General features: G+C 52.8%; 1 protein-coding gene and 1 non-coding gene across 7 annotated transcripts in view; one reads left to right on the forward strand and one right to left on the reverse strand.

Moving 5' to 3' along the window:
* Positions 1-273: 273 nt before the first annotated feature.
* The window catches only part of MUL1 (mitochondrial E3 ubiquitin protein ligase 1), a 29,355-nt gene continuing 3,700 nt past the window's right edge, over positions 274-25,928 (reverse strand). The window contains exons 1-5 of one of the 6 annotated variants that reach the window (XM_039912099.1): positions 10,089-10,144; positions 7,796-7,921; positions 4,667-4,754; positions 3,789-3,909; positions 274-2,555 (exon numbers count right to left, since the gene is read on the reverse strand). In XM_039912099.1, the coding sequence (XP_039768033.1) occupies positions 1,826-2,555; positions 3,789-3,909; positions 4,667-4,754; positions 7,796-7,915 (1,059 nt within the window). In that variant the 5' untranslated portion in view covers positions 7,916-7,921; positions 10,089-10,144 and the 3' untranslated portion in view covers positions 274-1,825. Of the gene's footprint in view, positions 2,556-3,788; positions 3,910-4,666; positions 4,755-7,186; positions 7,388-7,795; positions 7,922-8,252; positions 8,273-9,851; positions 9,886-10,007; positions 10,052-10,088; positions 10,145-25,928 lie in introns of those variants that run through there. The other 5 variants (XM_029065800.2, XM_029065797.2, XM_029065799.2 and 2 more) reach the window with 5 other exon arrangements.
* LOC114812358 lies at positions 19,760-19,897 on the forward strand. Its single transcript, XR_003760014.1, has one exon. It is a non-coding gene; the product is annotated as a small nucleolar RNA SNORA7 (small nucleolar RNA).

The following is a 25,928-nucleotide window of genomic DNA, read 5'->3' on the forward strand; positions in this document are numbered from 1 at the left end:
ACAGTCAGTGCTTAATCACCCTTAACAGGTCCGGTACGGGGTCCAGACACAGCCTTAAGAACCAGTTTCTACGGTACTTGCTAAGCGCTTACTATGTGCCAGGCACTGTACTAAGCACTGGGATAGATACAGGCCGATCAGGTTGGACTCAGCCCACGTCCCACATGGGGCTCCCGGTCTCAGTCTCCATCGTACAGATGAGGTAACTGAGGCCCAGAGCGGGTAAGGGACTGGCCCAGATTGTATTCGACACACAGAGCGATGACAGTCGGATCGTTTCAACGTGACTGTTTATTCCACACGGATAGAGCAAGGACACCGCGCGGGACTGGCGACATTCAACCCTACGGTGCCCCCCGTCTCGGGCGGAACACCGTGACCCGAATGCCTTCGGGGATGGGGCGGGTGGGCACGACATAAGGCTCGAGGAAAGCGGAGGTCCCTCCGGGGACTTTGGCTTGCTGGGGGACGGAGGAGCAGCGGGGCGAGGGAGAGGGGAGCCCCCGTCCGGCCCCACCGGCTGTCGGTCGGGGCATCGGAAAAGATGAACGACGCGGGAGTCCAAATAAACGCAGGCTGGCTACGGTGCAAAGTCTGCACGTGTGGGGTCTTCGCTCTGCACCCGAAAAGAAGCAAAAACTAAGGCTTTGGTGTCCGATACTGGCTGGTTAGACTCCCTGCAGGTCGAAGAAGCTTCAAGGCTGGCACTGAACTGTTTCGTGTTTCCCCCTGACTGCTTTCTTGGAGGCCAGAGGAGGGCCACCGCCTCCTGGGATCTCCAAGGCATCAGCCCGGGACCCCGGAAATGAGGCGCCCGGGGGTGTTGAGGTCCATCTCGGGTTATTTCTACTCTCGGGAGACCATCTCGGTGGGGATTGGGGTGGCGGGCACCCTCCAACCGAAAAGCGGACTCAAACGGTATCCTTATCTTCGTTCTTTCCCGTATCCCGCCCCCCTTCCTTATTTTCGCCCTTCTGCTATTTGGTTCCCTTTCTGCCTGCCACGCAGCTGGGCAGACGGGGGAGTTTCACTTCCTGATTTCTCCACACCCACACAACTCACGCACGCGCAGTCCCTCTCCTCAACTGGAGAGCCCAGGAGGACAAAACAGTCTCGAGGCCTCGCTAGCCATTGTGGGAAGAATCTGTCGGTGAACCCGGGGCGAGGCGGGAGGGGGTGTTGGAGAGAGCCGTGCCTGACGCCGCCTCCATCCCGCCCCACCCCCTCGCCCGCTCCCTTCCAGCTTCCCTCCTTTGCCCTCCCTTGCCCGGGATATCTATCACCGCTCCGGAGCCGGGCTTTACTGAATCTACAGAGAACCCGGGAAGTTCTCGGGTGGTTATTAAACAGACAGCGGTCCGGAGGGCGAAAGGGGTGGAGATAACCGGCACGGAGTTCAGGGGGTTAGAAAAATCTCGCTCACACGCACTCGCACCCGTGCTCACCCTTGCGCGCAGATACATACATATGTATATATATGTATATATACATACACACACACACACACACATATATATATATATATGCGGTCGCTAGGCAGAACGGGACTCTCGCTTCAGAAGGCAGAGGGGACGCGGTCCGCGTCGACGGAAAACAGTCCCACCAGCGGGACCTTCCCGAGGAGCCCACGGTTCCCTGGAGATCCCACTCTCCGCTGGAAAATCCGGAAGACCGGGACAGTCTCCTGCCTCCCCGACCCCCGATGATCCCCGAGGAGCACGGCCCAGGCTACTCGGCCTCCCCGGGGGACTCCAGAAACATCCCGCGGGTTGCGGGGGCGGGAGGGGGCCCCCCGTTTCCACAGTCCACCCCGAACCTCCGACAGTTAACTGTTGTAGAGGGGAACAACCCGGGAGATCTCCCGTCTGCAAATGGGGCATCTCTTGGGCTGCGGCAGGGCCCGGTAGCACTCGGTGCACGAGCAGACGTGGCCGCACTCCAGGAAGACGCAGGTCTTGACGTTGCCGAGGCACACGACGCAGGCGTCTTTGGGCGCCTCGCGGTCCTCCCCGCCGGCCCCGCTCAGCAGCCGGGCCTCGTTCTCCCGGAACTCCTCCTGCATCCGCTTCGCGCGCCGGCGTTCCCGGTGCCGCAGGTACTGCCGGCGGAGCAGGAAGAAGAGGGTGGCGCACGTGGCGAAGCCGAAGACCGCCGTCAACACCTTCCAGAGTCTGACGCTCGACTCCTGCCTCTGCAGCAGCGTGTCGAAGTCCTGGCTGCTCAAGTAGTAGTGCAAACCCTGCTTGGGCGGCTGGAGGCGGATGGAGCTGTCGTCCAGGACCAGCTCCCCGATCCCCGTGACGGCGGCCCCGACCTTCAGCATCTCCTCCGTCTCCTGGACGCCCTTGGGTCTCTCGCCGCTGATGTAGTGGCCGATCACGTCGGCGAAGGACTGGACGGCGGGGTGGAACTTCTCGTACACCCTCTCCAGGCCGAGGTCCACCGAGTCCAGGGGCTTCAGGACCCGGATGGACACCCCCGTGCCCTCCTCGTGGGGTACCAGGTCGAAGGGCACCGTGTTGGTTCGCTGGTGGATGACCTTCTCGCAGTCGTTCCTTGGGCGGGGAGGGGGAGGGCGGGCCAAAGAGAAAACGACCGCGAGACTCAACGGAGACGCCGCCGTCATCCGAACCCAGCGGGGCGAGGTGGCGTTTGAGGTCCTCGGGGGACTTTGGCGAAATCGCCGCCCCCAAGGAACTGGACGTCCGATCGTTATCTTGACCCGACACGCACCGTGCTCTCGTCGCTCCGTCACCTAACCGGCCGCTACCTTCCATCCCCGCGGGGTGCTGAGGGACGATAAACCCCGCGCGGCAGGCGAGGAGACGGGGGGACCGAGGGGCTGACGGATCGGCCGAATCGGCGGAGGCGTCCGAACGAGAACCCGGGCCACCCCCGCCCCCATCAAACAGTGGTATTTCTTGAGGGCTTACCGTGTGCAGAGCACCGTACTAAGCGCTGGGGAGAGCGGACAACTGGCGGGCTGAAACCCGGCCCTAGAAGGCCTTGGCTTTAGCGGGTCCGAAAGCCACAGCCAACACATAACGGAGGCCAGCCTCGGACCTTTCCCGGGACTCGCTACCTTCGTTTTCCCAAATGAGGAGCTCCCACACAACCCCTCCCGGGAAAGAAGCAGCAATTCCACTGAGCCCGTCTTCCCCGAGGAGGAGACGGAATGAAGCGTAAGTAATCCGCTCCAGGACCTGCGGCGGAGCCAGGAGGACGCCAGGGCAGCGAGCCAAATCCTCAGATGCTCCCAGGGTTTCTGCAAGTAGCCCCCGCTACCAGAGGACTGATTTTTTTTTTTTTTTTTTAATGGCATCTGTTAAGCGTTTACTATGCCCCAGACGCCGTACTGAGCACTGGGTAGACGCAATCAGGTAGGACACGGTCCGTGACCCACCCGGGGCTGGCGGTCTTAATCGCCATTTTACGGATGCATCGACCGAGGCGCAGACCGGGTTTGCCCAGGGTCACCCAGCAGACGAGTGGCGGAGCCAGGATTAGAACCCAGGTCCTTCCGACTCCCGGGCCCGCGCTCTATCCGAGAGGCCACGTACCCGCCTGCCCTGAGCCGAGTGGCAGCCCGATTGCCTCCGTGGTCGATCTGCTCCTGCAGGGGACCACCCAGCAGGGCGGTGACGGGTCTGGGAACGACAAGCGCTTAGTACAGTGCTCCGCACACAGTAAGCACTCGACAAAGACTACTGAACGGTCAGCTCTGGGGCCGGCGTAGCGCCCAGTACCAATTTGTTTGGAATCTCTTAAGCGGGCAGGGGGCCACATACCAGAGATGCGTCGTTCGATTCCACACCATCTTGTGCTCCTGGAGCGTCAGTCTCTGAATTACTCCTTTACAATTTTCCAAAAACTGGCTGCTCAGAGTTTCTTTCACAGACCGCACGGCACCTGATTGGGAAAGAGACTTTACTCCTTAGGTGGGATCCCACAGAATCCCCCCCGAGCTCTATTCAAATCCCGAAAGCCAGCTCCCATTGATCTGGGAGGGGGATTATCGCTTCTGTGGATTTTCCACAGACTTAAAATTCTCACCAGCTGCAAGTCTGCGACCCCTCTAACCTTCCCCGACCCTCGAGACACCCCGATCCGTGTACTGAGTCCTGTTTCCAGACCGCGAGCCCGCCGCTGGGTGGGGATCGTCTCTCTCCGCTGCCAAACTGTTCTTTCCAAACGCTCGGTCCAGTGTTCCGCACCCAGTAAGCACTCGATAAATACGACTGAATGAACTGAATGAGTGAACGTGCACAACGCAACTATCCTAAGGGCTTGGGAGAGGATGATAGAGTCGGTAGACGCGTTCCCTGCCCACGACGGGCTTCCAGTCTAGCGGTTCCAACAGCCATCGTCTCCGGACGCCGCTCACTCACCCGGGACCAACTCTCCATCAGCCAGGATCCCCTCCCCGAACTACAGGTCCACCCAGCCCACCTGCTTGCTACTTTCGATGTCACCCTCCCTCTCCACCGGGGCCGGTAACGGTGAAAGGCATTCGACTCTTTCAATCCCTTTAAAGTCCTTCTACGAGAGGACGTCCGGAACAACGTCGGCAGAACTTTCCATTTCCCACTCCGAGATCCGTGATTACTATCAGCGGGGAGCGCGTGTTCACGGGTTTTCCGGCAAACGTAGCCTTCCAAAAGCCCACCTTCGATAACAGCGTAAGGAACGCACTTCCCGGGTGCTTCCATGAGAATATTCTTCAAGTCCCGATCCAGATTAATTTTTTTAGCTCCCTAAAATATAAAAGGAAAACTGTGAATCAGGACCAAAGCATCAAAAATCATAATTATGGTATTTGTTAAGCCCTGTGCGCCAGGCTCCGTATTAAGCGTTGGGAGGGAAACAAGCGAATCAGGTTAGACCCGGTCCCCGGAACCACGTGGGGCTCACAATCTCAATCCCCATTTTGCAGATGTGGTGACTGAGGCACCGAGAAGTGAAGTGACTCGCCCAAGGTCACACAGCAGGCAGGTGGCAGAGCCGGGATTCGACGCCACGACCTTCCGCCTGTCGCGCTCTATCCGCTACGTCACTAAAGGCAAGGTGCAAAAGATACAAACCTCTTGTCTAGCTCTCTGCTCCAGCCCCAGAAGCCATAGGAGGTAGGGGGAGAGAGAGAGGGTAATTTAATCAAAATTAAGAAATTGTGGCCTGACGGGAGGCCCGATCAGGTAGGCTCAGGAAACGGGCCCTGGAACTAAGCACTACGATAACGAGAAGCCGCGTGGCCCAGCGGGTAGAAGACGGGACTGGGAGTCGGACGTTCCTCGGTTCCAGTCCCGGCTCTGCCACTTGTCTGCTGTGTGACTCTGGGCGAGTCGCTTCACTTCTCCGTGCCTCTGTTCCCTCATCTGTCGCCCGGGGACTGAGACGACGAGCCCCGCGTGGGGCACGGACTTTGTCCAACCTGACTACCTTGCATTTGAACCCAGCACTGAGAGGAGGGCCTGGCACACAGTAATCGCTTAACACCATTACAAAGAAATAAAGCTACTGAAGCAGCAAGATGGGAAGGAGGTCGAAGGGCAGCAGTTTAAAACACACGGTCTCCCAGCTGGCTAAACCCTGAGGTGAGCTGCCCAACGGTACTTGGCACGTTAATACTCCCGCAAGATTTTACCATTACGCGCCTTCTACTGGTGCGAGGAAGGCCCGATGATTTGGGGACAGTCAGATCTTTCAACTAACTGGGAACCCTCAAAGATGGTGATTTCCGATTTGAAAATCAGGAGGCGGAGCCCTTTCAGGCTACGGCTAGTGCCTCGCACCAGCAGGCGGGGAAAGGAGGGAAGAAAAGGGAATCCCGCGAGAAATATTGCCCGCCTTTCTCACTGCCAGAGAACCCTATAGCTCAGTTGGACTGGGATGGGGTTCTCACCCCCCCCCCCTTCGCTAATGGAGGGATCACGGACGGCACAGGGTGAGAGGGGAGAAGAATTTTGACCGGTGAGAAAAAATTGAGGACTGGACTGAGGCAATTAGCCGGTCATTGGAGATTAATGCGGGTTACTGACTAAAAGTGCTCTCATTAGGACAATACTGCCATTAAACTAATTTGGCTGCTAAGGCACTAACTGCCCACACATCTGGAAGAGCACAATAATAATAATGTTGGTATTTGTTAAGCGCTTACTATGTGCAGAGCACGGTTCTAAGCGCCGGGGTAGATCCAGGGTCATCAGGTTGTCCCGCGTGAGGCTCACAGTTCATCCCCATTTTCCAGATGAGGGAACTGAGGCCCAGAGAAGTGAAGTGACTCGCCCTCAGTCACACAGCTGACGAGTGGCAGAGCCGGGATTCGAACCCATGACCTCCGGCTCCCAAGCCCGGGCTCTTTCCACTGAGCCACACCTTACAGCAGTCGATCGGTGGTATTTATTGAGTGCTTACTGTGGGCAGAGCACTAGAACGACGACGGGGCTATTTGTTAAGCACTTACTGCATTTCGAAGCACTGGGGTAGGTACAGTTGATCACGTTGGACCCAATCCCTGTCCCACATGGGGCCCGCAGTATAAGTAGAGGGAAGGAAAGGGATTTAATCACCCTTCAACGCTGTATTAAGCACTTGGGAGAGTACAACCGAGTTGACAGACATGTCCCCCGCCCCTCCTACGAGTATAGGTTAACTAAAACTTTTTAATAATGACAGTACCCGGGGCATTTGATAAGTACGAAGCCCTGGGGTCGATACGAGATAATCAGGTCCTCCATGGGACTCACAAAGTAGGAGGTAGAACTGGCATCGAATAATAATAATGTCGGCATCTGTTAAGCGCCTACTATGTGCCGAGCACCGTTCTAAGCGCTGGGGGAGACACGGGGGAATCAGGTTGTCTCACGTGGGGCTCACGGTCTTCATCCCCATTTTACAGAGGAGGTCACTGAGGCACCGAGAAGTGAAGTGACCTGCCCACAGTCACACAGCTGGCAAGTGGCCGAGCCGGGATTCGAACCCGTGACCTCTGACTCCCAAGCCCGGGCTCGTTCCACTGCCGTTTAGACCGTGAGCCCGTGGTCGGGCAGGGGTCGTCTCTATCTGTTGCCGAATTGTATATTCCGAGCGCTTAGTACAGTACGTAGTAAACGCTCTATAAATACCACTGAATGAATAGTAAGCGCTCAGTAAATACGACCGAATCAACGAGCCTGGGCCGATCACTCACCCACACGAGAAAGCGTGTCCCCCGTCTGGCGTCGGGAGAGAGGAAAAAAGGCTGGCAAGACCCCGGCACTGCTGGGTGCCACGGGTGCCCACTTTATTCGAAGTCTTCCGGGGGGCCCGCCGGCTCCACCGCCAAGCCGCTGGGCTGCGGCCTCGGTTTCCCCAAAGTGCATTGATTAATAATAATAATAATGACGGTATTCGTTAAGCGCTTACTACGTGCGGGGCACCGTTCTAAGCGCTGGGGCAGATCCAGGGTCATCGGGTTGTCCCACGTGAGGCTCCCAGTCTCCGTCCCAGACCGTAAGCCCGTCGAAGGGCAGGGACTGTCTCTGTCCGTTACCCACCTGTCCATTCCAAGCGCTCGGTACAGTGCTCTGCACATAGTGAGCGCTCGATAAATACGACTGAATGAATGAATTTTCCAGATGGGGTCACTGAGGCCCAGAGCGGTGAAGTGACTTGCCCCCAGTCCCCCAGCTGAGCAGTGGCGGCGCCGGGATTCGCACCCATGACCTCTGACTCCCAAGCCCGGGCTCTTGCCACTGGGCCCCGCCGCCTCCCTGCCCTCGATCCGGGCGCAGACGACCCCCCCCGCCACCCCGCTGACCTTGAGGCTATGAGCGACTTGCGACTTGCGCCTGTAGACGGAGTAGAGGATGGCAGTGATGGCCGAGCTGGCGCCCAGGAGGATGAGCTGGCCCGCCGAAGGGCGGCCCCCGTTCTCCATGGCTGCCTGGTGGAGGGGAAGCAGAGGACCGCGATGACGTTGGTATCCGTTAGGCGCTTACTGTGTGCCCAGCGACTGTTCTCAGCGCTGGGGGGGGCGGGGGGGGGAGATCCAGGGTGGTCGGGCGGTCCCACGTGAGGCTCCCACTCTTCATCCCCAGCTTCCAGATGAGGTCACTGAGGCCCAGAGAAGTGACCTGCCCACGGTGACACAGCTGACCGGTGGCAGAGCCGGGATTCGGACTCCCGAGCCCGGGCTCTCGCCACTGAGCCACGCTGCTCCTCTAGGGAAAAGGGAGTTTAGGAGACAATAATGTTGGTATTTGCTAAGCGCTTACTATGTGCCGAGCACTGTTCTGAGCGCTGGGGGAGACACAGGGGAATTGTCCCACGTGGGGCTCGCAGTCTCCATCCCCATTTTCCAGATGAGGGAACTGAGGCCCAGAGAAGTGAAGTGACTGGCCCACGGTCACACAGCTGACAAGTGGCAGAGCCGGGATTCGAACCCATGACCTCCGACTCCAAAGCCCGGGCTCTTGCCACTGAGCTACGCTGCTCCTCGAGACCCCTGCCCGGCCTCCCTATGGAGGCCCCTACGGAGCCTCCGGGGGTCAAAGGTCAACGAGGAAGGGCGGGGGCTGCCCCCCCAACGTTGCAAGGGGGTTGACCCCCCCCCCCCCACTTCCTCCGCCATCGTCGTCATAATAACGTTGGCATTTGTTAAGCGCTCGCTCTGGGCAGAAGAGCCCTGTTCTAAGCACTGGGGGAGATACAGGGTCATGAGGTTGCACGAGGCTGCATCCCCATTAAACGGAGAAGCGGCGTGGCTCAGTGGAAAGAGCCCGGGCAGGGGAGTCCGAGGTCGTGGGTTCGAATCCCGGCTCTGCCGCTTAATAGCGTTGGTATTTGTTAAGCGCTTACTATGTGCAGGGCACTGTTCTAAGCGCTGGGGGGAGACCCATTGTAATCAGGTCGTTCATTCATTCCATAGTATTTACTGAGCGCTTACTATGTGCAGAGCACTGTACTAAGCGCTTGGGATGAACAAGTCGGCAACAGATAGAGACGGTCCCTGCCGTTTGACGGGCTTACGGTCTAATCTAAGGTCGTCCCACGTGAGGCTCACAGTTAATCCCCATTTTACGGATGAGGTAACTGAGGCACCGAGAAGTGAAGTGACTTGCCCACGGTCACACAGCTGGGATTTCAACCCGTGACCTCTGACGCCCCAGCCTGGGCTCTTTCCACTGAACCACACCAGCTGGGTGACTGTGGGCAAGTGGAAAGAGCCTGGGCTTCGGAGTCAGAGGTCACGGGTTCTAATCCCAGCTGTGTGACTGTGGGCAAGTCACTTCACTTCTCTGGGCCTCAGTGGCCTCATCTGTCAAACGGGGATGAAGACCGGGAGCCTGACGTGGGACCACCCGATGACCCTGTATCCCCCCCAGCGCTTAGAACAGTGCTCTGCACTTAATAAGCGCTTCACCACTACCAACATTATTACTTCTCTGGGCCTCAGTTCCCTCATCTGTCAAATGGGGATGCAGACGGGGAGCCTGACGTGGGACCCCCCGATGACCCTGTATCCCCCCAGCGCTTAGAACAGTGCTCTGCACCTAGTAAGCGCTTCACCACTACCAACATTATTACTTCTCTGGGCCTCAGTGACCTCATCTGTCAAATGGGGATGCAGAAGGGGAGCCTGACGTGGGACCACCCGATGACCCTGGATCTCCCCCAGCGCTTAGAACAGTGCTCGGCACCTAGTAAGCGCTTCACCAATACCAACATTATTACTTCTCTGGGCCTCAGTTCCCTCATCTGTCAAATGGGGATGCAGACGGGGAGCCTGACGTGGGACCCCCCCGATGACCCTGGATCCCCCCCAGCGCTTAGAACAGCGCTCGGCACCTAGTAAGCGCTTCGCCACTACCAACCTTACTACTTCCCGGGGCCTCAGTGGCCTCATCTGTCAAATGGGGATGCAGACGGGGAGCCTCACGTGGGACCACCCGATGACCCTGGAGCTAGCCCCAGCGCTTAGCACAGTGCTGTGCACCTAGACGGCGCCTACCCAAGCCCAGCATTCTTACTGTTGAGAGAGGAGGTGATGCCCGCCGCCCCCCGGCCCTGCCCGCCCTGCCCCCGCCTGGGCGACCCCAGTCCCCCGACACCTCCGGCCTCGGCCCCGCTGCCCTTCCGGGTTCCTCCCGGACGTGACGTCACGGCGCCGGCCGGCGTGACCACCGAGACGCCGGCGGGACAGAAGGGCCGCCTGGGGTGGGGGGCGCCATTGGCCTCCTCGGGGCAGCGCCCCCTTGAGGCGCCAACCCCGCCCCCTGCGGGCCCTCTCTTCCGCCCAACGCGTTTCTAAAATGGCATTGAATAGTGTTGGTATTGGTGAAGCGCTTACTCTGTGCAGAGCACTGGTCTGAGCGCTGGGGGAGATGCAGGGTCATCAGGTGGTCCCAAGGCAGGCTCCCAGTCTTCATCCCCATTTTAATAATAATCATAATAATAATGTTGGTATTGGTGAAGCGCTTACTCTGTGCAGGGCACTGGTCTGAGCGCTGGGGGAGATGCAGGGTCATCAGGTGGTCCCAAGGCAGGCTCCCAGTCTTCATCCCCATTTTAATAATAATCATAATAATGTTGGTATTGGTGAAGCGCTTACTCTGTGCAGGGCACTGGTCTGAGCGCTGGGGGAGATGCAGGGTCATCAGGTGGTCCCAAGGCAGGCTCCCAGTCTTCATCCCCATTTTAATAATAATCATAATGTTGGTATTGGTGAAGCGCTTACTACGTGCAGGGCACTGTTCGAAGCGCTGGGGGAGATGCAGGGTCATCAGGTGGTCCCAAGGGAGGCTCCCAGTCTTCATCCCCATTTTAATAATAATCATAATAATAATGTTGGTATTGGTGAAGCGCTTACTCTGTGCAGGGCACTGGTCTGAGCGCTGGGGGAGATGCAGGGTCATCAGGTGGTCCCAAGGCAGGCTCCCAGTCTTCATCCCCATTTTAATAATAATAATAATGTTGGGATTTGTTAAGCGCTTACTAGGTGCGGAGCACTGTTGGAAGCGCTGGGGGAGACCCAGGGTCAACAGGTTGTCCCACGTGGGGCTCACACTTTTTAATCCCCTGTTTTAATCATGATAATGATGGTTTTCAGCGCTTACTATGTGCAGAGCACTGTTCTAAGCGCTGGGGGAGATACAGGGTGATGAGGTTGTCCCAAGGGAGGCTCACAGTCTTCATCCCCATTTTACAGTTAAGGGAACTGAGGCCCAGAGAAGTGAAGCGACTTGCCCACAGTCACACAGCTGACAAGGGGCAGAGCCGGGAGTCGAACCCATGACCTCTGACTCCGAAGCCCAGGCTCTTTCCACTGATAATGTTGGTATTTGTTAAGCGCTTACTATGTGCAGAGCACTGTTCTAGGCGCTGGGGGAGATCCAGGGTCATCAGGTTGTCCCAAGGGAGGCTCACAGTCTTCATCCCCATTTTCCAGATGAGGGAACTGAGGCCCAGAGAAGTGAAGTGACTTGCCCACAGTCACACAGCTGACAAGTGGCAGAGCCGGGATCCAAACCCAGGACCTCTGACTCCCAAGCCCAGGCTCTTTCCACTGAGCCACTCTGCTTTGTTAAGCATTCATTCAATAGTATTTATTGAGCGCTTACTATGTGCAGAGCACTGCACTAAGCGCTTGGAATGTACAAATCAGCCACAGTCCCTCCCCATTGACGGGCTTACAGTCTAAGCATTTACTATGTGGCAGGCACTGTACTAAACATTCATTCAATCGTGATCCTCAAACCCTCCTTCTGGTCTCCTCAGCTCTCCCCCCGGCGCAGTCTTTTCCATCCTGCAGTCTGACGGCTTCCAGTTTTTCAAAAATGGCATTTACTGTGTGGCAGGCACTGCACTAAACATTCATTCATTCAATTGTATTTTTTAAGCGCTTACTGTGTGCAGAGCACTGTTCTAAGCGCCTGGGAAAGGACGTTACAACAATATCAACGATCCTCAAATCCTCTTTCTGGTCTCCTCTGGGCAGTCTCTTCCATCCTGCAGTCTGACAGCTTCCTTTTTTAAAAAATGGCATTTGTTAAGCATTTACTATGAGGCAGGCACTGTACTAAACATTCATTCATTCATTCAATCGTACTTATTAAGCACTTACTGTGTGCCAAGCTCTGTACTAAGCGATTGGGAAAGTACAATACAACAAGAAACAGTGAACCTCAGATCCTCCTTCTGGGCTCCTCAGCTCTCCCCCGGACACTCTTTTCCACCCTGCAGTCTGACAGCGCTTTTTTCTTTTAAATGGCATTTCTTAAGCTTTTACTATGTGGCAGTCACTGTACTAAGCATTCATTCAATCGTATTTATTAAGCACTTACTGTGTGCAGAGCACTGTACGAAGCGCTTGGGAAAGTACAATACAGCAATAAACAGTGACCCTCAGATCCTCCTGCTGGGTTCCTCAGCTCTCCCCCGGACACTCTTTTCCACCCTGCAATCTGACAGCACTTCTTTTTTAATGGCATTTGCTAAGCATTTTCAATGTGGCAGGCACTGCACTAAACATTCATTCATTCATTCAATTGTATTTATTAAGCGCTTACTGGGTGCAGAGCACTGTACTAAGCGTTTGGGAAAGTACGATTCAACAATGACAGTGATCCTCAAATCCTCCTTCTGGGCTCCTCAGCTCTTCCCGGGGCTCTCTTTTCCACCCTGCAGACAGCATTTCCTTTTTCAAATGGCATTTGTTAAACATTTACTACGTGGCAGGCACTGTACTAAACATTCATTCATTCAGTTGTATTTTTGAAGCGCTTACTGGGTGCAGAGCACTGTACGAAGCGCTTGGGAAAGTACAATACAGCAATAAACAGTGACCCTCAGATCCTCCTGCTGGGTTCCTCAGCTCTCCCCGGGGCACTCTCTTCCACCCTGCAGTCTGACAGCATACTTTTTTAAAAAATGGCATTTATTAAGCTTTTACCATGTGGCAGGCACTGTACTAAACATTCATTCCGTCGTATTTATTAAGCACTTACTGTTTCCAGAGCTCTGTACTAAGCGCTTGGGAAAGTACTTAGCCATCAGAAGCAGCGTAACCTAGTGGATAGAACGCGGGCCTGGAAGTCATGGAAGGTTATGGGTTCTAATCCAGGCTCTGCCATGTCTGCTGGGTGACCTTGGGTATGTCACTTCTCTGAGAAGCAGCGTGGCTCAGTGGAAAGAGCCCGGGCTTTGGAGTCAGAGGACATGGGTTCGAATCCCGCATCGGCCACTTGTCAGCTGTGTGACTTTGGGCAAGTCGCTTCACTTCTCGGTGCCTCAGTTACCTCATCTGTAAAATGGGGATTAAGACTGTGAGCCCCACGTGGGACAACCTGATTCCCCTGTGTCTCCCCCAGCGCTTAGAACAGTGCTCGGCACGTAGTAAGTGCTTAACAAATACCAACATCATTATTATTATTACTATACAGCAATAAACAGTGACCCTCAGATCCTCCTTCTGGGTGCCTCAGCTCTCCCCCGGCCACTCTCTTCCACCCTGCAGTGACAGCATATTTTTTTTTTTAATGGCATTTGTTGAGCACTTACTACGGGTCAGTCACTGTACTAAACATTTAATCGTATTTATTCAGCGCTACCTGTGTGCAGGGCACTGTACTAGGCGCTTGGGAAAATACACTACGACAGTAAACAGCGACGATCCCTGCCCACATCAAGCTCACCCTAAGGTAGACACAGGCTAATCAGTTGGACACAGGTCCTGTCCCACATAGGGCTCGCAGTCTTAATCCCCATTTTACAGACGAGGTAACTGAGGCCCAGAGACGTGAAGTGACTTTCTCAAGGGCACAGAGCAGACGAGTGGCAGAGCTCAAATTTAAAACCAGGTCCTTCTGCCTCCCAGGCCCACGCTCTATCCGTTAGGCCGCAATTCCTGAAATTTCTCTTCCCTCTCACTTAGGAAACTAGATATAGATAACGAGCAGGGACCGTGTCTGCCAACTCTGTCGTACCCTGTGCTCCCAAGCGCCTAGTACATGTTCTGTGCACAGGAAGTGTTCAGTAAAGACCACTGTTGAGAATAATTGTAATATCTGTGAAGTGTATGTACCCACCATGCTAATAAATAATAATAATATTGACAATAGTATCTGTTAATAATAATAATAACAATAATGTTGGTATTTGTTAAGCGCTTATTATGTGCCGAGCACTGTTCTAAGCGCTGGGGTAGATACAGGGTAATCAGGTTGTCCCACGTGAGGCTCACAGTCTTAATCCCCATTTTCCAGATGAGGTAACTGAGCCACAGAGAGGTGAAGTGACTTGCCCACAGTCACACACCTGACAAGTGGCGGAGCTAGGATTCGAACCCATGACCTCTGACTCCCAAGCCCGGCTCCTTCCACTGAGCCATGTGTCCGATCCTGACTCCCCTTTCCCAAAAGAAATAAGGATGGCCCTGCTTAATGGACCACACCCTTCTTATATTATGACTAAATCACCAACAATCACAGATCAGAACCCAAAACGAAAGGTCTGAGCTACTAAAGCAAACAAGCAGCGTGGCGCAGTGGAAAGAGGCCGGGCTTGGGAGTCAGAGGTCGTGGGTTCGAATCCCCGCTCCGCCACTTATCAGCGGTGTGTGACTTTGGGCAAATCACTTAATTTCTCTGGGCCTCAGTTCCCTCATCTGTAAAATGGGGATTAAGACTTGTGAACCCCACCTGGGACAACCTGATTACTTTGCATCTACCCCCGTGCTTAGAACAGCGCTTGGCACATAGTAAGCGCTCAACAAATGTCACCATTATTATTAGATATTTTTATAATTATATATTCTTGTTATTTAATAATAATGGTGGTATTTGCTGAGCGCTTACTGTGTGTCAGGCACTGTGCTAAACGCTGGGATGGGTACAAGGTATTGGGATTTGTTCATTTATTCAGTCGTATTTATTGAGCGCTTACTGTGCGCAGAGCACTGCACTAAGCGCTTGGAAAGTACAATCTGGCAACAGATAGAGACGATCCCTGCCCAACGACGGGTCGCGGTCTAGAAGGGGGATTTATTTTGTTGGCATCTGTTCCTGTCCTGCACTGGACGTAGACACACACGCAGCCTGTCAGAAATTGTGTGTGATCAGAAAGAGGAAAATGTGACGGAGAAAATTCTTCACTGCCGCCTCTGAGGATACCCGAGAAATGGGAAGCAGCAAAGCCCAGGGGTTGAAGCATGGGTCTGGAAGCTAGAAGGCCTGGGTTCTAATCCCAGTTCTGCCACTCGCCCGCTGTGTGACTCGGGGGGAAAGTCACTTAACTTCTCTGTGTCTCAATTTCTTCAAATGCAAAACAGGGATTCGATACCCCTTCTCCAGTGCGGAGGGAGCCCGGCCCCGGGAGTCAGAAGGACCCGGATTGTCATCCGGCTCCGCCACTCGTCTGCTGTGTTATCTTGGCCAAGTCACTTCACTTCTCTGGGCCTCAGCTACCTCATCTGCAAAATGGGGATTGTTCTTCTTCTAATTATTACAGTATTAATAATTGTGGCACTTGTTAATCACTTACTGTGGGATAGATACTGTTCTAAGCACTGGACTGGATCCAAGCAAATCGGGTTGAATACTGTCCCTGTTCCACGTGGGCTCACTGTCTCAATCCCCGTTTTACAGATGAGGGAACTGAGGCCCAGAGAAGTGAAACGACCTGCCCAAGGTCACACAGCAGACAAGTGGCAGAGCCGGGATTAGAACCCATGACCTCTGACTCCCAGGGCCGTGCTCTTGCCACTAGGCCCTGTAAGACTTGAGCCCCATGTGGGACGGGGACCGTGTCCAATCCGATTTATTTATATCCACCCCAGCGGTTATTATAATGTCTGGCACGTAGTTCTTAACAAACACCATAATTATTCATTATTATTATTATTATTAATGATAATAATGATGGCCTTTGTTAAGTGCTTACTATGTGCCAAGCACTGTTCTAACCGCTGCGGGGTGGCAATACAAGGTGATCAAGTTGTCCCATGTGGGACTCACAGTCTTAAGCCTCATTTTACAGATGAGGTAACTGAGGCCCAGAGAATCATCATCATCATCATCATAATTTGGGTATTTGTTAAAGCACCTCCTATGTGCCAAGAATTGTTCTAAGAGCTGGGGGAGATACAGGGTAATCAGGCTGAGGCTCCCAGTCTTCATCCCCATTTTCCAGATGAGGGAACTGAGGCCCAGAGAAGTGAAGTGACTTGCCCAAAGTCAAACGGTGGACAAGTGGCGGTGCCGGGATTAGAACCCACAACCTCTGACTCCCAAGCCCGGGCTCTTCCCACCGGGCCACACCGCTCCTCAATTATTATACCGATATTAGACTATAAGTCCCATGGAGAAGAGGGACTATATTCGGCCTGATTATCGTGTAGCTGCCTTAGCGCTCAGAACAGTGCTTGACACATACATTAGAGAAGCAGTGTGGCTCGGTGGAAAGAGCCCGGGCTTGAGAGTCAGAGGTCATGGGTTCGAATCCCGGCTCTGCCACTTGTCAGCTGTGGGACTGTGGGCAAGTCACTTCGCTTCTCTGGGCCTCAGTTCCCTCATCTGGAAAATGGGGATGAAGACCGGGAGCCTCACGTGGGACAACCCGATGACCCTGTATCTCCCCCAGCGCTTAGAACAGTGCTCTGCACATAGTAAGCGCTTAACAAATACCAACATTATTATTATTATTATTTTACAAAAAAAAAAAGTGGGAGGGGAGAGAGTCCCAGTTGGCCGGGTGGCATCTTCTGCAATTGACTCTGTAGCCACTAGATGACAGGAGGTGCCCATAAATTACTGTGCGCGGGCACTCCCCATCCAAGAGAAAATAATCAAATTAAACTCAATTGGGAAAAACCGAAGCCCGATTCACTCCCATCGCATTTATTGAACCCTTACTGTGTGCAAAGCACTGTACTAAGCACTTGTGAGGGTAAGAGCCCGGGCTGGGGAGTCAGAGATCATGAGTTCGAATCCCCGCTCTGCCACTTGGCAGCCGTGTGACTGTGGGCAAGTCACTTCACTTCTCTGGGCCTCAGTTACCTCATCTGGAAAATGGGGATGAAGACTGGGAGCCTCACGTGGGACAACCTGATGACCCTGTATCTACCCCAGCGCTTAGAACAGTGCACTGCACATAGTAAGCGCTTAACAAATACCAACATTGTTATTATTATTATTACGCTATAACAATAAACAGACACATTCCTGCCTACAGTGAGCTTACAGTCCAGAGGGGGAGACAGACAATATAATAACGATAATAATAATGGTTTGCTTAAGCGCTTACTATGTGCCAAGCACCGTTCAAAGCCTAGGGTGGATACAAATGAATCGGGGTGGACACAGTCCCCGTCCCACGTGGGGCTCACGGTCTCAATCCCCATTTTCCAGATGAGGGAACTGAGGCCCAGAGAAGTGAAATGACTTGCCCAAAGTCACACTGCAGATAAGTGGCGGAGCTGGGACTAGAACCCGTGACCTTCGGACTCCCAGGCCCGTGCTCTATCCACCACGCCCTGCTGCTTCCCCTAGAAATAAAGAAATTACAGATGTAAATATTCATCAGTCTTTACAGAGAAGCAGTATGGTTTAGTGGAAAGAGCAGGGGCTTGGGAGACAGAGAACGTGGGTTCTAATTCCGGCTCCACCACCTGTCTGCTGGGTGACTTTGGACAAGTCGTTTCACTTCTCTCAGCCTCAGGTACCTCATCTATAAAATGGGGATTAAGATCGTGGCCCCCACATGGGACAACCTGATTATTTTGCATCTCCCCAGGGCTTAAAACAGTGCTTGGCACACAGTAAGCGTGTAACAAAAAACATAATTATTATTATTATTATTCCAAGAATGAAAAGCGGCTCAGAATTATCATAAAGCATCCACTTGGGTCATTTTTAATAAAAAGAGCTGTGCTTCCAAGGTGCCTTCCCCTCTCCTTAGGATTTGGGACTACTGAATTCTGAATGCTGTTCTGTCCATGCCACCAAACTCCTTAAGAATTCACAACCACCGCAGAGCACATTTGCAAATACTTTTATACATTATTACTCTCTCATAGCTGTAATTTATTTTAGCTCCCCTAGGCCCCATAAGACGGTGAGCCCCATGTGGGACGGGGACTGCGTCCAACCCAATTTACTTGTATCCACCCCAGCGGTTAGCAAAGTGCCGGGCACAGAATACGCTCTTAACAAATACCATAATTATTCATTATTATTATTAGACCGTGACCCCAGGTAGGAGAGGGACCGTATCCGGCCTGATTAACGTGTGTCTACCTTAGCGCTTAGAACGTGAGCCCATTGTTGGGTAAGGATAGTCTCTGTTGCCAAATTGTACTTTCCAACAGGAAGGAAGGAAGGAAGGAAGGAAGGAAGGAAGGAAGGAAGGAAGGAAGGAAGGAAGGAAGGAAGGAAGGAAGGAAGGAAGGAAGGAAGGAAGGAAGGAAGGAAGGAAGGAAGGAAGGAAGGAAGGAAGGAAGGAAGGAAGGAAGGAAGGAAGGAAGGAAGGAAGGAAGGAAGGAAGGAAGGAACTCCCGCTACCCGTTAGGATGCCTGGGATAAATCCTAGCAATACTGCCCCAGAGGCTACCCTAAGGTTGGCCCACTCCCTCTCTCTTTCCCTCTCTCTCTCTTTTTCTCTATCCATTTTTCTCTTCTCCCTCCCCTACTGCACAGGCCCTGTCTTGCCTTGGGCCCAGCCCACACTCTTCTCCAAGAGGAGGTTGGCAGGATATGTACGTATCCTTCTGCCCTACAAAGGGGACCACCCTGCAGGAGGCACCCGCAGTGCCCGGTTTACTTGGTTCGTCCTGCAGGTAGGCACCTGTGGATACTGGCGACAAAGTGGATCGAGCAAGGGCCTGGGAGTCAGAAGGTCCTGGGTTCTAATCCCGACTCCAACACTTGTCGGCCGGGTGACCTCGGACAAGTCACTTGGCTTCTCTGAGCCTCAGTTTCCTCATCTGTAAAATGGAGCTTGAGACTGTGAGCACCACGTGGGACAGAGACTGTGTCCAACCCGATTTGCTTGTAACCAGCCCCGCGCCTGATACAGTGCCTGGCACATAGTAAGTGCTCAATAAATACCCTATTTATTATTATTATTATTATTATTAAGTAGACCCTTTTGGCAGGTTATGGAGGGTAAGTATGGGTAGGTGTGTGGAGAAGGGAGGATACTTCATATAGCACCACTGCAGGTCTCTGCCCCCAACCCAGAAGGTTCAGGGGGCTAGTTTCAGGCCTAAGGTAGCCAAGGGTGGGATGGTTTGGGGAGGAAGAATTCCCAGGCCAAACCAGAGCTCTAGATCCGTGAGGAAAACAACCTGGATGCTTGCTTGCCGGGCCGAGATGCCCAAGTCCCTTCACTGATGAACCAAACAATCCATCAGTGGTATTGATTGAGCGCTTACGGTTTGCAGAGAACAGTACTAAGCACTTGGAAGAGTGGGATACAACAGAGTTGGTGGATAGGTTCCCTGTAAGCACAAAGAGCTTACAGTCTAGAGGGGGGGGGAAAGACATTAATATAAATCATTATTTTTCATAATGTATGTTTATAAGTGCCGTGGGGCTGACGGTGGGGCGAATATCAAATGTCCAGAGGGGACAGATCCAAGTTCAGAGATGACGCAGGAGGGAGAGGGAGTCGGGGAAAAGAGGACTTAAGAGGGGAAGGTTGGATAATGTTTTAAGGAAAAGGAGGTCAACAGCGTTGAAGGCAGTTGAAAGAGCTAGGAGGATTAGGATGGAGTAGAAGCTGTAAGCCCCTCTCAGGATCGTACCTGGAGAGTTTCCAGGCCTCTACCAGTCTTGACTATGGGAGGGAGAGTCAAGCAGAGGCTTATCCATTCCATTCCTAGCTTGGGCAGTGGCTAGCGAGCGGAAGGCCATCTGCTACAAGTCAAAACTCGCCTCTGCTGGGCAGCAGCGGCACCGGAGAGAGTCGAGGGCAGAGACTCGAGTTTACTGCGCGGAAGAAGGCAGTTGGTAAATCACTTCTGTATTTTGACCAAGAAAACTCTACGGATCCACTACCGGGACGATCGCAGATGGAGACGGGGCGTTCTGGGAGAGACGTGTCCGTGGAGTCGCCATGGGTCGGAGACGACTCCAGCATGGGACGGGAGGCCGTAAGATTTGGTGGGAAGAAGGTCGTTGGTTACCTTCGAAGGGGCCGTTTCTGTGAAGTGAAGGGGACGGAAACCAGATTGGAGGGGATGAAGGAGAGAATTGGAGGAGAGGAGATGGAGACAGAGGCTGTAGACAACTTTCTCAAGGAGTTTGGACAGGAATGGTAGGAGGGAGATGAGGTGATGACTTGGGGATGAAGGGGGATGGGGGGGTCAAGGGAGGTTTTTTTAGGGTAGAGGTAATTATAATAATTATTATAAGCGGTATTTGTTAAATGCTACGTGCCAAGCCCTGTACTAAGCACGGGGGTAGATACAAGATGATCAGGTCCCACATGGGGCTCACAGTCTAAGCAGGAGGAGGAGCAGGTATTGACTGCCCATTTTGCAGAGGGGGGAACTGAGAACCAGAGAGGTGAAACGACTTGCCCAAGGTCACGCAGCGGGTAAGCGGCAGAACTGGGATTAGAATCCAGGTCCTCCGACTCCCAGGCTCTTTCCAGTAGGCCATACTGGGACTAGGGAAGCATGTTTGAAAGCAGTGGGGAAGAAGCTTCTTCTCCATGCTTTCGCACATGCGGGGCCGGGACCAATCCAGACCCAAACTTAAACAGTTTGGGCAGGAGCGGACGAGTCTTGGGATTCCCCGAGTGAAATGGTGAGCCCGTTGCCGACTAGCTTGCTGTTTCCAGTTCCGGCTCTGCTATCTCTTTGTAATAAGGTAATGATAATATATAATCTAATTATATTACTATAATTATAATCATACCGTATTAAAATGCAATATAAGATATTAAATGAGTAAGTAATTTATTGTATTATAATTATATATCATATATCATCATCATTATATTGTATGTTATGTAATATGTGTAATATAATAATGCTGGTTCCCATTATTATATTATTGTAATTGTATTATATCGTCATAACATACAATATATTCTAATTATAATAAAGTAATAACAATGGGAAGCAGCATGGCGCAGTGGCTAGAGCACGGGTCTGGGAGTCAGAAGGTCATGGGTTCTAATCCCGGCTCCGCCACTGGTCTGCTGGGTGACCTTAGGCGAGTCACTTCGCTTCTCTGGGCCTCAGTTACCTCATCTGTTAAAGGGGAGTAAGACTGTGAGCCCCACATGGGACAGGGACTGAGTCTAAGCCGATTTTTTTTTATCCACCCCAGCTCTTGTACAGTGCCTGGCACATGGCAAGTGCTTAACAAATACCACAGTTATTATTATTAATTATTATATAATAATGTGTTATGTAATAACACCGTATAATTCATTCGATCACATTTATTGAGCGTTTACTGTGTGCAGAGCACTGTACTAAGCGCTTGGAAAGTACAATTTGGCAAAAGAATAATACTATTCTGATTACCCTATTTATTTTGTTAATGAGGTGTACATCCCCTTGATTCTATATATTGGGATTATGTTGTCTCGTTTTTGTCCGTCTCCCGCGATTGGACTGTGAGCCCGTCACTGGGCAGGGATTGTCTCTATCTGTTGCCGAATCGTACATTCCAAGCACTTAGTACAGTGCTCTGCGCATAGTAAGCGCTCAATAAATACTATTGAATGAATGAATGAATATTCACATAGTATCAATTATGATGTTACTGTAATTAATGATGTCATATCAATAGAATCGATAATTATAGAACGATATTATTCTATGTGATTTTATATTAATATATTAATTGTTATATTGTAATTAAATGATGTCATATCAATAGGATCGATTATTATAATGTAGTATGTTATAAGATGGATATTATATAATGATGGATAAGATTATATATTATATAATAACATATCTTAACAAATACCACAATAATCGATAATTATTTTATGGTGATGTATATTATTATATAATCATTACAGTATATAATAATAACTACGGTATTTGTTAAACAGTTATTATGTGCCAGGCACTGTACTAAGCGCCGGGGTGGAAACGAGCATATGGGGTTGGACCCAATCCCTGTCCCACATGGGGCTCACAGTCCTGGGACGTGACTCCGACGGCCAGTGATCACTGAAGGGACGATGTCTTCGCTCCTCTAATGCCAACCTGCCCACCGGGCCTTGATCTCCTCTACCTCACTGCCAACTCCTCATTCATTCATTCATTCAGTAGTGTTTCCTGAGCCCTTACTATGTGCAGAGCACCGTACCGAGCGGTTGGAATGTACAGTTCGACGGCAGACGGAAACAATCCCCGCCCCACGACGGGCTCCGTCTGGCCACTCTCCCCACTCCTCAAGAACCTCCAGCGGTTGCCCGTCTACCTCCACAGTCATTCGCTAGTATTTATTGAGCGCTTACTATGTGCAGAGGACCGTACTAAGCACTTGGAAAGTACAATTGGGCAACGGATGGAGACAATCCCTGCCCAGTGACGGGCTCACAGTCTAATCCATCAGAAGCTCCTTACCGTCGGCTTTAAAGCACTCATTCAGCTGGCCCCCTCCTACCTTACCCCGCTACTTCTCCTTCATAACTCAACTCGCTCCTCTAATGCCAACCTACTTTGCTCTCCTACTGCCAACCCTCTCACTGTACCTCAGTCTTGTCTCTCTCGCCACGGACCCCTCAGACACCTCCCGCCTCTGGCCCGGAACTGCCTCCCTCTCCGTAGCCAATTGACCAGCACTCTCTCCGCCTTCAAAGCCTCATTAAAAGCGCATCTCCTCCAAGAAGCCTGCCCTGATTAAGCTCTCACTTCCTCTTCTCCCACTCCCTTCTGCACCGCCCTTCCACTTGGGCTTTCACCCTGTATTCACCCCTCCCTCAGCCCCACAGCACTTCAGCACGTATCCATAACACGTTTACTTATATTAATGTCTGCTTCCCTCTCTAGACCGTAATAATAATATTAGTAATAACGTTGGTATTTGCGAAGCGCTTACTACGTGCAGAGCACCGTTCTAAGCGCTGGGGTAGATACAGGATCATCGGATTGTCCCACATGAGGCTCACAGTCTTAATCCCCATTTTACAGAGGAGGTAACTGAGGCCCGGAGAAGTGAAGTGACTCGCCCACAGTCACCCAGCTGACAAGTGGCAGAGCCGGGATTCGAACCCATGACCTCTGACTCCCAAGCCCGGGCTCTTTCCACTGAGCCACGCTGCTTCCAATCTCACTGTGGGCAGAGTACCCACTCTGTCGTACTGCAATATAACACTTAGCACAGTGCTCGGCGCACAGTAACTGCTCCATAAATGCACTTGATTCCTTGAGGGACTCGGGACCTCTGTTACAAAATGAACCCAGGAAACGTCCACTTTGCCAGAGGACATGAGGTGGGCACACCGGCCAACGGACAGACGGAGTGAGAAGAACGAACTAAAGGGGAAGAGGGCAGTAAGGGGTGTCCTGGCAGGTGGGAGAGTGGGTAGGTTAATCATGGAAAGCTTCCTGGAGGAGGAGTTCCCTTGAGCTGTACTCTAAGGAAGAGAGGGAGGTGATTTGGCAAAACAAAACAAAAAACGGAGGAAGGAAGCTGTCCCAGGCCTAAGCGATCGCTGGGGCGAAAGTCGGGGGTGGGGGAGAGAGGACCGAGAGCAGGGAGGTGGCGAGGGGGACGTGGTTAGAGAAAGCGGGGGCCATTTCCGTCGGGGGCACGAGCGGGAGGCCCTGAGTCTGCACCATTAGGTGGGCAGTGGGGAGAGCCGATGACACGATTCGGCTTCAAGGCAGGGGCAGCCCCAGCTGGCACAAGCTGACCCACTGACCATCATCCTCCCTGGCTCCCTGCCAGATGACCGTCCCCGCAGCTGGATGGACAGCAATTCAGCCTCACATAGATATTTCTGCCCTGACTGGGCTCGTTGTTCAGATAGGGTGACCTCTCAGCCCTTGCCCCCGGGGGACCGCTGTCTTTTTTGGAGAGGAAGGACAGCTCTTTATTTGTGCGCTCCCCTGTGTGTTGGTGGCCATGCTCCGATGTCAGCTGTCAGCTGTCAGCCGTGCCTCCCTCTGTGGGGCCGGGAAGGTAGTCTGGCCCGGTGGAAAGAGCAGAGCACAGGTCTGGGAGGCAGAGGACCTGGGTTCTAATCCTGACCCCGCCACACGCCCGCCGTGTGACCTCGGGTAAGTCAGTGAGATTCTCTGCACCTCAGAGAGGTTAATGGCGACTAAAATAGCTGTTCTCCCTCCTCCTTCGATCATGAATCCTACGTGGGACTGCGACTGGGTCTCACTCGATTGTCCTGTATCTATCCCAGAGCTCAGTTCAGTGCTTGGCACGTAAGTAAGGACTTAACAAATATCACCATGATTTATTATTATTGTTGTTGTTATTATTATTATAACTCTGCTGAATGGAACTCTCCCAAGTGCTTACTGTAAGTGCTCAATAAATATGATTGATCGATCGATTGATTATTTGGGCCCCCCACCCCAGCCACTGTGGGTCAGGCTTTAGGGTGGCCAATCTGTGAGTCCCTGCCTGTCCAGCAGGGCCTCAGCGGGAAAGTGGCGGAGAGAAGACCTCCCCCATCCCTCGTCCCCAATGTCCGGCCAGCTCCTTCATTAAGAAAATTGACACCATCAGGTGTGTGCGCCCCAAAATCGCCCCTGCCCCTCCCCAGTCCCTCCCTCTTCTAGCCACCTCTTCGACTCTCCCATCCTTCTCAGTAGTGTCTCTAGAGGAGATCTCCTACCTCCTCTCAAATGCCACCCCCTCCACATGCACATCAGACCCCATTCCTTCGCACCTTATCAAAACCCTCACCCCCTCCCTTCTTCCCTCCCTAAGGACCACCTTCAACCATTTGCTCACCAGTAGCTTCTTCTTTCCACTGCTTCCAACGTGCACGTGTCTCCCCTATCTTAAAAAAATCCCTCCCTTGACCCCACGGCTCCCTCCCGTTATGGCCCCATTTCCCTCCCACCATTCCTCGCCCAAATCCTTGAGCGAGTTGTCTACACCCACTGTCTCAAATTCCTCTCCTCCGATTCTCTCCTGGGTCCCCTCCGATCTGGCTTCTGTCCCCTTTGCTCCACAGAAACCACCTCTCAAAGGTCACCAATGATCTCCTTCTTGCCAAATACAGCAGCCTCTAACTCCATTCTAATCCTCCCCGACCTCTCAGCTGCCTTCGACACCGTGGACCACTACCTTCTCCTGGAAACGTTATCCGACCTTGGCTTCACCGAATCTGTCTTGGTTCTCTTCATCTCTCTGGCCGTTCATTCCCAGGCTCCTTCGAGAGCTCCTCCTCTGCCACCCACCCGCTCACTGTGGAGGTCCCCGAAGGTTCGGCTCTGGGTCCCCTTCTATTCTCCGTCTACCCCCCCCCCCCCCGCCCCGTCCCTTGGAGAACTCATTCGCTCCCGTGGCTTCGACTTCCACTTCTAGGCGGATGACACCCAAATCTACATCTCCAGCCCTGATCTCTCTCCCCCTCTCCTGTCTGGCATCTCCTCCTGCCTTCAAGACCTCTCTACTTGGCTGTCCTCCCATCACCTCAAACTTAACATGTCCCAAACAGAGCTCTTTATCTTCCCACCTAAACCCTGTCCTCCCCCTGACTTTCCCATCACTATAGACAGCACCACCATCCTTCCTGCCTCACAAGCCCATAACCTTGGCGTTATCCTTGACTCCTCTCTTCATTCAATCCACATATTCAATCCGTCACCAAATCCTGTCGGTCTCACCTTCACAACATAGCGAAGATCTGCCCTTTCCTCTCCATCTCTACTGCTACCATGTTATTACAATCACTCATCCTATCCCTCCTGGATTACTGCATCAGCCTCCTGTCTCTCCCTTCTCCAGTACATA

Source organism: Ornithorhynchus anatinus, chromosome 5 (assembly GCF_004115215.2).
Source record: "Ornithorhynchus anatinus isolate Pmale09 chromosome 5, mOrnAna1.pri.v4, whole genome shotgun sequence".
NCBI classification, from domain to species: domain Eukaryota; kingdom Metazoa; phylum Chordata; class Mammalia; order Monotremata; family Ornithorhynchidae; genus Ornithorhynchus; species Ornithorhynchus anatinus.